The sequence below is a fragment of the Pogona vitticeps genome, chromosome ZW-PAR (assembly GCF_051106095.1).
Source record: "Pogona vitticeps strain Pit_001003342236 chromosome ZW-PAR, PviZW2.1, whole genome shotgun sequence".
Taxonomy (NCBI): Eukaryota; Metazoa; Chordata; class Lepidosauria; order Squamata; family Agamidae; genus Pogona; species Pogona vitticeps.
In genome coordinates, this window is record NC_135800.1 from 11,734,748 (window position 1) to 11,749,822 (window position 15,075).

The following is a 15,075-nucleotide window of genomic DNA, read 5'->3' on the forward strand; positions in this document are numbered from 1 at the left end:
CCTAACCTGGCTTGTTTTGGTTTGTACTGGTCTGGGTTTGCTGTGCTTGGCCTGGGCGGGTTTGGCTTGGCTTGGCTCTGGTTTGACCTGATCTTGCTTGGCCTGGCTTTGATTGGCCTGGGCCAGATTGACCTGGTTTGGCATGGAGAGGCTTGGCTTACATTGGCTTGGTTTGTCCTGGCTTGGCCTTTCTTAGTGTGACCTGGCCTGGCCTTGCTTTGCTTGACTTGGCTTTGTCTGGAACAGCCTGGATTGGCCTGACTTGTGTTGGCTTGCCTTGCCTTGTCTCGTCTTGGCCTAATCTTGCAGGGACTTCCCTCTCTTGGAATGGCCTGATTTGGACTGGCTTGGCTTTGGCTGAAGTTGGCCTGGTTTGGTTGGCAAGAGACTTTGTGAACAGTTTGGTTCTTCGAAGATGGACAATGATGTAACTTTAATTACTTTGTTTTTATGGTCTTTCTAACATGACATGTCATCAAAGTGACCAACATGAATTTGACCCAACTCCGGGAGGCAGTGGAAGACAGGAGGGCCTGGCGTGCTCTGGTCCACGGGGTCACGAAGAGTCGGACACGACTAAATGACTAAACAACAACAACAACAACATGACAAAATCTTATGTCAATATGTTTTGACCTTCCTTTTAGCTTCTCAGAAGCTGCTATTTCAATATAAGCTGTATTGTCTTCTATTACTGGCATAGGCCCCTTTATTTGTACATTCAATTCTTTCAATAAAGTTGTGTAACAAATTAAGTTATTGCAGACTTCTGACAAAGCTATAAATTCAGACTCAGAATTTAGCTTATCCTTCATGGCTGTGTTCTTCTAGTCATGTAGGCAGTTACTTAATTATTGCCACCTGTACTAATACCATAATTGGTTGCTAATTACAACATATTTCTTTTAAGACCTCATAGCCTTTGCCTGGGCTTGCATAGCCTGGCTTGGCCTTGCATGGTTTGGCCTGTATTGGCTTGACTTGGGTTAACTTGACTTGAATGGCTCGGTCGTGGCTGACCTGTCTTGTCTTGTCTCAGCCCGGCATGGCCTGGTTTAGCCTGGCCTGGCTTGACATGAACACAAACTGCATGTGAAGAACACGACACGATCAGCTAGGCAAGGAGGGTGTTCGAGCTGTAGGTTGGCTTGGCTTAGCCTTGTCTGGCATGGATTCGCTTGGCCTGGCCTTGGCAAACATGTCCTGTCCTGTCCTGGCCCTTTTTAGCCTGATCTGGCTTGGCTTGACTCGGCTAGGCCTGGGAAGGTTCAGCTCAGCCTGGCTTTTCCTGTCCTGTCCTGTCTTGGCCTGGCTGGGCCTGATTTGGCTTGGCTTGGCGTGTCCTGTTCTGTGGTGTCCTGGCTAGGCTTGGCTTGGCCGAGCCTGCCTTGCTTTTCTTGTTTTGCTTTCGCTTGTCTTGGTGTATCCTGGCCTGGTCTGACCTGGCATGTCCTGTTGTGGTTTGGCTTGACTTGGCTTTGCCTCGCCTAGCCTTTCTTGACCTGTCTTATCTCAGCCTGGCTTGGATACACTCGGCTCGGCTCAGCTGGTCTGCCCTGTCCTGGCTTGGCCTGGCTTTGCTGCGCCTGGTCTGGATTGACTTGGCTTGGTTAGTTTGACTTGGCTTAGTTTAGCCTGGCCGGGTCTGGCTCAGCTTGAGTCGGCTCAGTCTGTGCTGTCCCGTCTTGTCCTGGTTTGAGTTTGCTTCGTAAACTTGGTCGCTGAGCTGGGAAACTTTCCGATCGGGTCAGCTTAGGTGGGTTCGCCTTGGCCTACCTGGCAGGGTTGGTGGGAGGAAAATGGTAGGAGGAGTTTTGCATTCTGGGCCTACTTAATCTCATAGGCAGAAGGGCAGGTTGTCCTGCCGTGATCAAAGATATAAACACTGTGATGAGAATCTAATAGAGAGAATTACCCATCGGTTGAACTTCACCAGATAGACTTCGACAAGCCTAGATAATGGGGATTTTAACAAGTTTCATACAGCCATAAGTTCAGAGTTTTAAAGAACTGGAAGGAACCCCAAATGTCATCAATGCTAAACCCGCTTGAATTCCATTTTTTTGTGAGTCTACAGAAGTTCTAAAACTTCACATAATAGCTCAAGGCAAGTGGGTGGAATTGAGACCTTGCAAATGTTGGACCACAGCTCCCAACATACCTCACTGTGGACTCTGCTTTTCAGGACAGATAGGAGTTGCAGTCCACTAATATCTGGACAATGGCATTTTCCTGCTCTCTTTGTTTTAGGGCCTCTTTCTTTCTTTCTTTCTTTCTTTCTTTCTTTCTTTCTTTCTTTCTTTCTTTCTTTCTTTCTTTCTTTCTTTCTTTCTTTCTTTCTTTCTTTCTTTCTTTCTTTATCTATCTATCTATCTGTCTATCTATCTATCTATCTATCTATCTATCTATCTATCTATCTATCTATCTATCTATCTATCTATCTATCTATCTATCTATCTATCTATCTATCTATCTATCTGTCTATCTATCTATCTATTTATCTATTTATTTATTTATTTATTTATTTAACGTATATGCCACCCACACTACCTGAAGGTCTCTGGGCGGCTTACAGCATTTAAAATACAATAAAAAGGCAAAATAAAAGGGCAAAATAATTAAAATGCAATTAAAAATATATATATTCTAAAAATTGCCATCAGACCCACAGCTGATATTATTTCAGTTAAAAGCCTTCTGGAACAGGAAGGCTTTGAGCTGGTGCCGAAATGTCATCAGCGTTGGCGCCAGACGAATCTCAGTCGGGAGATTCTTAAAGTGTCTCAGTCAGAACATATTAAAGTGTGTTGTTTATGTACTGCCCTGTGGAGCCTTGTGGTGCAGTAGTTAAACTGCTGTACTGCAGCCAAAACTGTGCTCACGACCTGGGATTCAATCCCAGGAAAGGTTGACTCAGCTTTCTAGCCTTCTAAGGTCAGTAAAATAAGTACCCAGCTCACTGAGGGGGGGGGGGCAATGTATAGCCTGCATTATTAATTTGTAAACTGCCCACAGGAAGCTTTAAGTGCCATGTGGCAGTATATAAGCAGCATGCTTTGCTTTACTTTTTGCCCCATTGTGTTTAAAGCACTCTCTGGATAGTTTACAAGTTGATTATGCAGGCTGTGCACAATTGTATACTTACATTTTCCCCCTGCCCCCCCCCCCCCCCAAGCTGGGTACTCAGTTTACCGACCTTGGAAGGATGGAAGGCTTGAGCCAGCTATCTGAACCTGTTGGGTTCGAATTCAGGTTGTGAGCAGAGGTTTGACCTCAGTGCTGCAGTTTAGCCACTCTGCCACGAGGCTCCTGACCTTCATCTGTCTGGGGAAGGTGGCTGGCTGGAATATGCCTCTCCGTCCTCTTTCTTGCCTCTCCAACATCCAGCTCCCGCACATGATTCGAACAGTGACCGGCCTGGAGGGCATTGGCCTAAGGTGGCACGGCCGTGTGGCTCCTCGACTGGACGTGGAAATCTCAGTAGCATTGAAATTCTACATGAAGCACAAGAGCTTTGTGGCCACCTTCCCACGCCGCTTTGGCCTTCTTGCCACCTGTACTAACCTGTCTTATTTTCGGGAAAACATGGTAGGATTAGCATTGCATTTGCACAGACAATGGAATTAGTGCTGGCGGAAAGTATTTTGAAAGTATGCTGTTGCAAGATTTATAGCAGCAGGTAACGCAAGGGCGTTGGTATAATATTTACAGAACCAAATAGTGCAGTCGTCAAACAACGCTGCTCTTGGGGTATGAATAAACACAGGGTTTATTCATACACAGCAGATCAGAGCAAGAGTTCCAGAGAGGCAGTTGACAATTCAACAGCAAGGTTTAACAATCGGCCCATCCCAATTCCCATGTTATTTGGGCAAAGCGGTTTCCTGAGTTCCTTTCCTTAGCCCTCCAGGTCTTTGTGCGCGCGCTATCTTTAACATTTCATGTCTCTTGCATTACCACTAGAAATGAGAACATTTCTAAAATGGATCCTAGACCTGCTGGATCCATTCATTTCGCGCGCCTCCCACTGCTCATGATATACATAGATAAGACCCTGACGAAAAGCAAGGTGGAATCGGGGTAAACGGGATGACATCAGGAACCAGCCATTCTTGCTTAATATTTTACTGTGTCTCTGTGCATTGGTAAAACACACCATGAGGGAACTTTTTGGGGCATACTGAGGTTATCCAGAGGCTATTGGGGAGAATAAAGGTGAGAGGGTGAATATCCGAGTGGTTTTAGGTCACTAGCCAGAAGTTGAGAATTTGATTCCTCACTGGGTCTCCTTGACAGGAGCTGGACCCCATGATCCATAGGGTGTCCCTTCCAGCTTTGCAGTTCTAAGATGGTGATGATGGTGGTTCCAGGTACAAAATTAACTCTTCAACTCTGCATAATGGCTGCTGGAGTCGGCTGCCTGGATGCTCCTTTCTGTGGATGATGCTCCTTGATGTTCTTCCTCCTGAAGGTGCTTGATCTTTCGGACTTGGGACCGGATGTCCCTTCAACTAGAAAAGGCATCTCACGGCACTTTAACAATTAGCATGTTTTATTGGACGTAACATTTCATGAATGAATAGCTCACTTTTCCAGATGCATCAAAAGAAAATGTAGTTGTCTTTAAAGTACAGAATGTTATAGCTGATAATTTAAAGCAAAATTAACAGAAAATAACGTGCGGTGGAAAGAAATACATGTTGTCTAGGCAGGCTCATTTGGATGGAGCCCAGCATCGTGGGTTTAGAGCTGCTGCGTCTCAGGTCAGAGTGGCCACAATAGCATCTGACCTTTTTAAGGTGCCACAGGATTCTTGCTTGTTTTTGCTGCAAACAGATTAAGATGGTTACACTTTCAAAAAGAGGACTGTTCAAACCTACATGGTCACCTTAGTTCGACTTGGTATATGGCAGCTCTCTGTCTCCCAGACCGTGCTGGGGAAAATCCCTCTCTTCTTTTGGACCTCAACCTCCAGAAGTCCTCAGGCAGCATCACTAGTTTGAGGGGTTCTGGAAGATACTGTCTAAAAAAGGAGCTTTTCCAAGCTTTGGAAATTTGCAAGCTAGGAAAGAAACCATCCGAAGAAAGCCACCACCTCTTTGAAAGGAGGTTTACAAGGGAAGGTGGCAAAGAAAGTGTGCATTTAGCTCTCTGTTTGCTGAAGACATTCTGTAACAATTCCTAGACTTGTCCAAGGCCTGAAACACAACATGTCTGAAATAAACTTAAATTGGCAAGAAGGTAGTTTTGAAATACAGTAAATACAAGATGGAAGATTCTTCTGGGCTAAAGGCACAAGGTGGCCAACAGCTCTGGAACGGGTTTTCTTCCTTCAGATCTTCAGGTCTTCTGGTCCGAAAGAGAAGGGCAGAAGCTCCTCCAGAGTCTTTCGGACATACGCTCCATCTGCCTTGGTCAAATAAATGTCCCATTGTTTGCCAAACTGGGAAAGAGGTAAAAAACAACATGAGATAAATCGTCCTAAAACTCCAGACACAACTTCAGAGAGAATGGAATAGCAGAGGAAACTTACTGGATTCGTCTTGGTATACCAAGACTTTTTGATGATCAGGAACAGAGATTCCCTTGACTGTGGAAGATGGGAAGTGTAGTGGTTAGACTTTTGGACTGGGGCATGGAAACCCAGTGAATCGTGCTGGGCCAGTCATCGCTCAACCTGATCTACTTTCTAGGGTTGCAAGGGTCAAGCGTGATAGTGGGGGGGAAGCATCGTTGCTTCTTTGACCTCCTTTGAGGAAAGGGAGGACAGAAGTGCAACCTGTAAATCAGAAGAGTTTGGTGAATGGGCTGCAGCTCAATGGTGAGGCACATGCCTCACCTGCAGAAGGACCCAGGTTCTGTTGCAAGCAGCATCAATAGGAAGGGCTAGGAAACCTGTCTTGACACCTGGAATATCCATGCCAATCACTGTTAAAGATCTTGGGCTATTTCGACCCGCAGTCTGACTCTCTTGGATGCACACCTGAACATTTTTGTGATGGGGGAGCCAAAAGCAAGGCTGTCAAGAAGCTAGATTTATTTTATTTATTTATTTATTTGATTTATACCCCGCCTATCTGGTCCAAACGGACCACTCTAGGCGGCTGCCATTACAAGTCCAGATGCTTCAGAAAAATCACCCAAGGCTGGTCGAAGCTGAGATACCAAACTAAGGCGACAACTACATTGACAAATGCGGGAAAAGCTCCAGGATTAGGATGTTCAGATTCACAATATTTTCTGTTGACTACATGGTGTACAACTCACCTCCAATCCATAGTTCCCAGCCCCCTGCCTGTGGGATTTACACTTTTTTGGAATCGAACTGAGGCAATGTGGAAAGGGTTGTAGCTGTTCTGTCACAAGCCATCCCAGCCAGCTACAGCAGCAGTGAGAGAGGCAGAGCAGCCAGGGAAGCTGGTTGCTGTTTGAATCCGCTCCTCCCCAAACCTGGTGCTTTGACCAGCTTGTTTTCCTCTTCCCTTCCTGTTTCTGTTTTCTCTCTTTTTCTTTGAAAGTCTTGCTGACCCTGTGCTAGGGTGGCTAGGTGACCGGAAGGAAAAAACAGAGAGCAAAGAAGCAGCAGAGAGAGAGGAGAAACTTATTCATCAGCCTAGTTTTCAGCTTGTCAAAGAAGCTGTCCTCTAACCCTACGTCTTACAACACAGCAGACATCTTAACAAGTCTGAATGCCAATTTTCTCCCCTCTCTCTGCTAACTGCCATGTGGCTGGCTGCAGAGAATTAACACAAGGGAATCTGCTTTCACAGTGGATCTGTTAGTATTTTCCCCACTGGGTATGATGTGAACCCTAAGATCCATTCGTCCTCTTTGGGATTAATGGGCACATCACCAGAAGAGAATGGATAGCTCCAATGACGCTGGCAGGGCTGGGGGAGGGGCCGTTGGACTTCTGGAAGGTAGCACCAGGAGTGGAAAGTGTCACTGGCAGAGGATCTTTCACAAATAAAGGCAGGGGCATGCAGTCTAACTCTTGTTAATAGTGCACACAAGAAAGCAATAGTAAACTGATTCTGAACATTTCTTGAAAGCCCTACAATGAGACTATCCAAAAAGAAACAAGACATAGTGCTGGAAGATGAGACTCCCAGGCCAGAAGGCACTCAATTAGTTACTGAGGAAGAACAAAGAGCAAGTAGAAATATTGGTGTGCTACTAGAGGATCTATATTAAAGCCAAAAGGATTGTCTTGTGGTTGATGTTCACAAGGGTGAAAGGAAAGTCCAATACCGCATGACACAAACAGTTGGAACATGGAATTTGAGAATCGAGGAAAGCTGGAAACCACAAACCAAAAAACAGGACATTTAAACATTTTAGTACTTGATAAGAGTGAACAGGAGTAGACAGACAATTATGAGGTCTTTTATTCTGGAAATGATAAAATCAGAAGGTATAGAATAGCTCTAATGCTGAGACAAATTGTAGTACAGGCAGCTAGGGATTATAATGCAAAGTCTAACCAAAAATATCCATCAGACTTCGGGGGAAACCTATCAACATAACCATCATTCAAGTCTACGTTCCAACTACAGATGCTAAAGAAGATGAAATGGAAAGCTTTTGTGCAAGCATGCAGAAGGAAATTGATCACACACAAAACAAGATATACTGATCACAGGTAAATGCAATGCTAAAGTAGGAAAAAGAGCAGAATGAAAAGTTGTTGAAAAATTTGTCCTTTGACTCAGAAAGAAACAAGAGAAAAGTACATGCAGTTCAGTGAACAATGTGTTTATTGCAAATGCATGCTTCAGGCAACCAAGCAGATGACTGTACATGAGGAAATCACCAGATTGCCAATACTGAAATCAGACAGACTTATGTAATTTGAGGTACTAGATGGAGAAGCTGTATTCTCTCTGTCAAAACAAGACCAGGAATAGAATGTAGTATTGACTATAAATGTTAATATCACACATGAGAGTAAAGCTGAAAAAGAACACTGAAAGAATTATAGTGCCAAAATAGAATGTAAATAACATTTCTGATGAACTTAAAATCAATACAAAGAACATATTTGCATTACTAAACTCAATTGACCATGAACCAGAAGAATTGTGGATTGGGACCAAATATATTATTGGGGAAGAATGCAAAAAGACATGAAATGCAAAAGAAAAGAAAAACCTAGCTGGATGATGGGGAAAAAAACCTTAAAATTGTTAAGGACAGCTGAGAAGCAAACACAAAATAAAAATAAAGAGAAGGTTGAAGCAATACACAGAAGAGATGAAAGGTTAACAGATTCCTTTGAAGCAGAATCCTATGATGGAATCTGCCATTTTAGAAAATGAAGGGAAAGCTACTCTCAAACCACTTGGAAGAACTAAATTACCCAGAATAAATGAGATAGCAACCAAATTATTCCAAGCTACAGAGGCTATATTTATCAAAATCCCAGCTAGACTATATTGACAAATATGGGGAACAAAACAGTGGCCCAGAGACTGGAAAAGTTTAATATACCTTCCAATCCACAAGAAAGGAGACATCAAGGAGTGCAGTAACTCTAAGACCATTTCTCTAATTTTCCATGCAAGCAAAGTGATGCTCAAGGTGCCGCAACAAAGTGAGAAATGCCTGATGTTCAAGATGGCTTCTGAAAAGGAAGAGACACTGAAGATCATATTGCAAATATCTGCTGGCTACTGGAGTGCACCAAAGAGTTTCAGGAAATCAGTCTTCTGGTTACAGCCTTTTACTGTGTGGATCACAGAAGTTATGGATTGTTCTGAAAGAAATGGATGTGCCTCAGCACTTGATTGTCTTGATGTGTATCCTGTATTGTGGACAAGAAGCTACTTTTAGGACAGAATATGAAGAAACAGAATGGTTTCCTATATGCAAAGGGTCAAACAATGGTATTTTTTAATCTCCCTGTCTGAGTCAAGACAGCTCCCCATGTCTCCCTCACAGTTTTCTGTTCCCTCTGAAATTAGCCAAAACCCTTACAGTAGCTGGTATGAATTTTCCTAGTGATACACTTGTGTTGTGAACTATTCCTTCTAACAAGTATTGCGGGTGTCTTGGTTTTGAACAGGAAACTAAGACCTGTTAACTTTGCAAAATAGCTGCTGCTAGTAATGATGAAATCAGATTGAATTGCTTTGTTGATATGGATCCAGGCAACTGCTAGTATTTTTGGATGCCCACTTTGCAGATTATGTCCGTAGGGATGGTCAGAATGAGCAGCTGGCTTTCAAAATTTACCAGGAGGGTCACGCGTTCTTGCCAAGGGCCTGTGGCCTTGGTCTTCTTTAATTTAAATTTGGAAGAGAGACAGGTATTTTTCTCACTAGACACGAAGGAAAACTGGAAACTGGCAATACATTATGTGCATGTGTAGGTGTAAAGCATGCCAGACGTTTACCTCTCTGAGCACTTGTCGGCAAGCCCCGCAGGGCACGGCATAGGATTCTTGACTGTTGCTGTTGAAGTAAAAGAACAAAGCAGAGTTCAGGGATCTTGTGTGTGGTGCAAGGAAACTCAACAAAATATGCAAAGGCACCAAAAGTGTAAAGAAGGAGTGGTTGTCTCCCATCCTGTCCCCTCCCCTTTTTGCTGGTTCAGGTTTCTTGAATATTGTAGACAGAGAGTCAGACCAGGGCCCAGGAGACCTAATTGCCATTCCCCACTTAACACCAGGGTCTGGGTCGAGCTCCTGGAACCAAAGGCTGGATCTCAGCCATGGATCTTCTGACTTTGGGATTTGGCAGCTCTAAATAGGTGTGCTCTGTCATTCCCAAATTTTCCAGCCATGAAGCTCTTTTCCTTCCTGCCCTCCTTTCTGCCCTGGAACCATCTCTGCTTTCCATTTCTCATTTGGTAACCAGTGTTTTCAAGCCTTCTATATCTTCTGAGTTTGGCCTTCATTTACTCACCTTAGGACTTCTTTTGAGCATCTACTCCATGTAGCAAATGAACTGGATGGCCTGCTCTAGAAGCAGAAGTCATACCTACCAGCTGATGGCGATGGCTTGAAATGTCGTGTGCCCTTCCGACACCGCCTTCTGAATGGCTGTCCGTTCAGCACATACACCCAGAGGATAGCAGGCGTTCTCAACATTGCAACCTGAGGGAAGTCCAAATCTGGTCAGGATGAATCCCTGTCGCAGAACCTTAGCATGTGTATCTGGAGGGTCTTGGAGGGCACCAAGCTTGTGTTGCTTGGTTGGGCTGCTCTGATGTCGCTGCTCTGATGGAACCATAGGACTTGCAGTCCAGCCTTCTGCAGGAAAGTTAGTGTCACTGGGATTCATACTTGACTGGTGTTGTGAGGAGGGCCAGACTGGGAAGAACGTTGGCCACAGCGGCCAGAGTCTTCGGCTTGGGCTTCCTCTCACCCTAATGCATCTCTCAGCTTCCATGGACTGGAGAGAGCAACAAGGGGCTTGTTGAAATGATGGGTGGTGTCTTCTGCTGTTACATGGCAACGTCGGGTTCTTTTGACTGACACTGAGTGGCAGGTTCATGGCAGAGAAGGAGAAAGTCCTTCGTGCTATTGGTGGCCCTCGGCTGACAGTTCCCCTCCACTAGAAATCCTGGAGTGAACTCCCCCTGCCAGCTCAGTCCACAAGTCACCCGCGCTTCACACCCCCTCTTACACGTCCCTGGGAATGCATCCCCTTGAACCTAATGGAACTGACACAGACGCAGCTCTCCCAGGAGACGCACTGAGCATTCGGCCACCAGTGAGGGTCATTCCCTTCAGCTCCTCCAAACATTCTGGGGAACTCAAGGCCTCTCCCAAGCCAATTAGAAAGGGACTTGTCCCCCCTTTTAAAGAGCCCAACATCATTTGCAGAGACCCATCCAAAACCCACTGGTCCCAGCATCAGCTGTCCCACTGTGCCAGGTGCTGACACCTGGCTGGCTCGGGAACCCCTCGTTGGCTGAGACAATGGATGAATTGCACTTTGGGCAACAAATCACATTTTAGCAACTAATCCGTGAGCTGAGCTGCATGGGGTGGACACAGTGCCTCCCTCCCTCTCCCCCTTCCTTCCTAATAAAACCTTAGCTGTGCAGATTCTAAACGGGTCATAACAAGCTTCTATGTATGATAAACATACACCCCCGCCCAGCATTTGCATTGTCCAGGGAAGGGATTGACATTTCCCCAAATGCATAAACCCCGAGGAGCTTTATAGACACACTTGGTCCTTGAAGTCCATCTAGAAGCTCCATCTGGGGGTGGGGGGCCGCATGCTCCTGAAGCCCGCTCCTCTGTCAGTTTTAGCAGGGAAGACTAGATTGCGTTGGGGAAAGCTTGCAAAAATAACTATATTTTCAGTGCATATCTGAAATGGGGCAGGCAGCATTCGGCCAGCGTCCACTCCCCCAGGCCAGCACAAAGCAACTCTCCCCTCATTTTAATTTCCATTCCACCACCACCCCATCTCCCCTGATGGAGGTACAGCAGCATAGTGGATACAGTGTCAGACTGGGACCCAGGAGACCAACTCTCAAATCTATTTAGCAATGGAAATCCACTAAGGGCTGGGTGTGTGGCATGTGTGCATGCTGGCAATAGTGGACTGTTGCTTGATCATCTTACAAGAGCATATAGCAGCAATAGGCCCCCAGGAGTTCCAGTGCTGGCACCAGGGGCCAAAATCAGGGACCCCCTCAGCCCACAATGACTGCCGACTCTGATCTAAACCCATAAATCCTTATCGCTAGACAAATTTCTGCAGGAAGAGGATTCTGCACAGTGGGGGGAGGAAGGAGTACATTAAAGGCTTGCTCCAAAAAGCAGTAGCCTGGCGTGGAGTCTTAGAATCCTAAGCTGCCCAGGATGTCGTAAACTGACAGTAAACCCTCCCCCCCAACTTGGACCTGGTCAGAGACCGGCGGCTGGTGGCCTTCCCTGCGCCAGCGGGAGGTGGCTGGGCTCCCTTACCTGAGTAGATCTTTCCCTCTGAGGTCAGGAGGGCAGCGCCCACCGGGTAGTGGCTGTAGGGGCAGTAGGCAGCCTGCAGGGCTTCTCGGGATGTGGCCAGCAGGAGCTGGACTTGGGCAGGGGAGATCTCCTCCGAAGTGGCCCCTGTCAGCTGCGGAGCACCATCCTGTGTGCGGGCCATCGGCCAGCTCTGGGATTATCCAGCCAGCGACGACTTCTCAGTTGCAACCTGGACTGGAGGGGGTGGGGGTGGGGAGAGAAATTGCATGCAGACACCACCACAGAGATGCTCCTTCCTTCAGTCCTCATGCGTGGCAACCCCCTGCATCCACCCCGTCGATTGCTTGGGGCCTTTAAAAACACCACAGGCTACGGGCCCAGAGACAGATGTGGAAAAGAGCCCAACCCGAAGATCCTTCTCTATCTCTCTCTCTCTCTGGCAGATTGGGTTTTTTTTACAGAGGAAAGCGAGTTTTGATCTTTGATCTCCAGCAGGCTGATCCCAGCCAGGGGCAGAGAAGGCCAGCCTGCCCTGCTCTGCCCGCCCTCCGCAGCTCGGCTCTTGCTGGAAATGAATTCACCATGGTTTTCCTGCTGTTGCCAAGGCCGACGGAGAAATCATGCCAGTGTCCCCAGCTGCTCCCTCTCCTCGCTTCTTCTGTGAATCTCTTTTGTTGTTCTTCTGTGATGAGAGATGCTTTCTCAGTGCAGGGGGAAAAGATGGGGGAGAAGCAAGAATGCCTGGCTCACGAGGTTCTGGAACATCTGGTCCGTAGCCTTCAGCACTCCCTTCGTCATCCCTCTCTGAGCATGCCAGGCGGGAAGGGATGGGTGGATGGGCCAGTGGTTTGGAGTCTGAGAGTTGGGATAAAAGCATGCCACTCAGGTCTCTGTGCGAATGTGCCAGGAGTGAATTTGCAAATTCGTTGAGTCATTGAAATTTGCATACTCACGAGATCTCTCTGAATAACAGGCATATGCTTATCTGGAAAGCCATGCAGCAAAGGAGAGGGAGAGGAAGGTGGAGATGAAGGAGAAGCCACTGCAGGGAACCAAAAGAGCCAGGGGAAGGAGACAAAAGGGCTCATCGGGATCCCCCTCCCACAGGGCCAGAAAACAGGGGACGCCAGCCAAAGTGGGGAACGTGGCTGAAAAACCAGCCTCAGGCAGGGGTGGTCAAAAATACAACTCATTTTATCAGAAGTAATGAAGGACTGTCCTTTACAAAAGGCAACAGAAAGATGGGACTTATTCTACAAGTGGACTGAATCAACAGGCAACGTATGAATAGCATATATTGAAATGAGAACTTAAACCTAGAAGGCAGAAAAGAGTAAATAGAGTAACTTGGAATTTTGATGTGGCAATAGGTATAGAATGGACGTTAGTATGTGATTGTTTCTCCTTTTCCCCATTAAACTCAATTCCCCTTTTCCTTTTTGTCACCCTTCTTGTTAAAAAATAAAAAAAGAAAAAAAATACAACTCTGGGGGTGTGGGTTTTTTCTTCAGACTGTTTCTCATTTCTTTGCCTTCTCCTTTGAAACAGTTTCAGGAGTGCACTTTGTGTTACAGCCCGTATCCATGCACACCAGCGACAAGAGGAGTACAGCTATAGTACACATGTATGTGATGTGTACAAGTATACGTATGTGTACCCATACATGTACAAGCTTATGTATATGTATACATATGTATGCATCCACACAGATTAGATCTGTGTCTTTATGTGGATATATAAAGGGGGGGGGGAGACCTCGATTTGAATTCCTGCTTAGTTGTGGAAATTCACTGGGGTGAGGGGTGGGATGTCAATGTTAGAATCCCTCCTTAACAACAGCAGCAGCAGCAGCAGCAACAACAACTGTGATGAGATGGGATTTATGGTTAAGATCTTGTATTGAAGATGGGTTATGTAATAATGTAAAATGCAAGAGAGGTTCCATCTTGTTTCCCTGCATAAATGATTTTTGCAATGCTGACAAAGTATCTGCTAGTGAGAAGGAGGGAGAGTGCTCTTCTGTGGGCCCGAGAAGAACATTCTACGATAAGATAGATGGACTTTGTTGTGACTCATTGCAAACCACTGAAAACCCAAATAACATCTGTTACCCATGGGAAGGAGGTCAGATGGTACAGCAGGACTGTTTGTCTAACGACGTGCCATGATTGGATGACACCGTGAGAAGGGGGAGATAAGGATTTGCCAGTTACTCTAGAAAAAGGAACTTTTATCTATGGACAATGTCACTCATGGCCTACTCTTATGACACGCATGGATTGTCCCAGAGACATGCATGGATTACTTTTGTGACACACACGCACTCATGGACTATTCTAAGGACAATATGACTGAATTACCAAAATGGGATACTGTATTTCTTTTACAGGATTTTTCCTTTTGTACAGTATTTTTCTTCTTACAGGATAATGATGGACTTTGGACTTTTTCTTACTTAATTGGACTATATTTTTTTTCCTGATGGATCACCTGACTGAACTAGAGGGAAGGCTTTTTCTTATTTGCCTTCTGAACTTGTTTTCATTTGTTTTCTTGGATTTTTGAATTCTTTTTACTATTTTTGAATACTTGTATATTTTTCATGATTTCTATACTTCACTACAATTTTGTTATTGACCAGCATAATGCTTATTTGCTTGCTTTTGCATAAACTGACTTTTCTTTATGGAACTTACTTTTTTCTTTAATAAAACAATGATTATAAAAATCAATTGGTTTCTTGAACAGTAATCTTGTCTTAGGTCATCTGATGGTGCTGCCTCGGCCTAGCATACTTAATGAGTCCGGCCAGTGGTGCACAGTAAGTCTAATGACTACAAAGCCCACATGGTTTTCTATCAGAAATATCCTAAGGTACAAGGGTGTTCTTATTAGGGCAGACTTGTAAAAAGGGGTGTTGAACATGCCTAGCTGAGCTCTAGGACTCTCTCAGCACATTTTAGGGTGTACAAACTCTTGATTACTCTCTGTCCGACCATCCAAGGTTCTCTAGGGAACCATGGGTGCTGACAACAACAACCATCTTAGAACTGTATTGCTGGTAGGGGACTCTGTCAGGGAGGCCCCAGCGGGGGAATCGAACTCCCAACCTCTGGTTATCCAGCAGTTAAATGTCTCACATACCTTGA

At 45.5% G+C, this 15,075-nt stretch overlaps 1 protein-coding gene across 2 annotated transcripts; it reads right to left on the minus strand.

Moving 5' to 3' along the window:
• Window positions 1-4,534: 4,534 nt before the first annotated feature.
• On the minus strand, window positions 4,535-15,075 carry CDA (cytidine deaminase). 2 transcript variants are annotated; one of them, XM_078382779.1, is made up of 5 exons: window positions 11,927-15,075; window positions 9,985-10,096; window positions 9,395-9,452; window positions 5,534-5,590; window positions 4,535-5,443 (listed from the first exon to the last, which is right to left on the minus strand). In XM_078382779.1, the coding sequence occupies exons 1-5, from the start codon at window positions 12,105-12,107 to the stop codon at window positions 5,333-5,335; spliced, it is 519 nt and encodes a 172-aa protein (XP_078238905.1). In that variant the 5' UTR covers window positions 12,108-15,075; the 3' UTR covers window positions 4,535-5,332. The 2 variants fall into 2 exon arrangements, with proteins under 2 accessions (XP_078238905.1, XP_078238906.1); XM_078382780.1 differs by lacking the exon at window positions 5,534-5,590.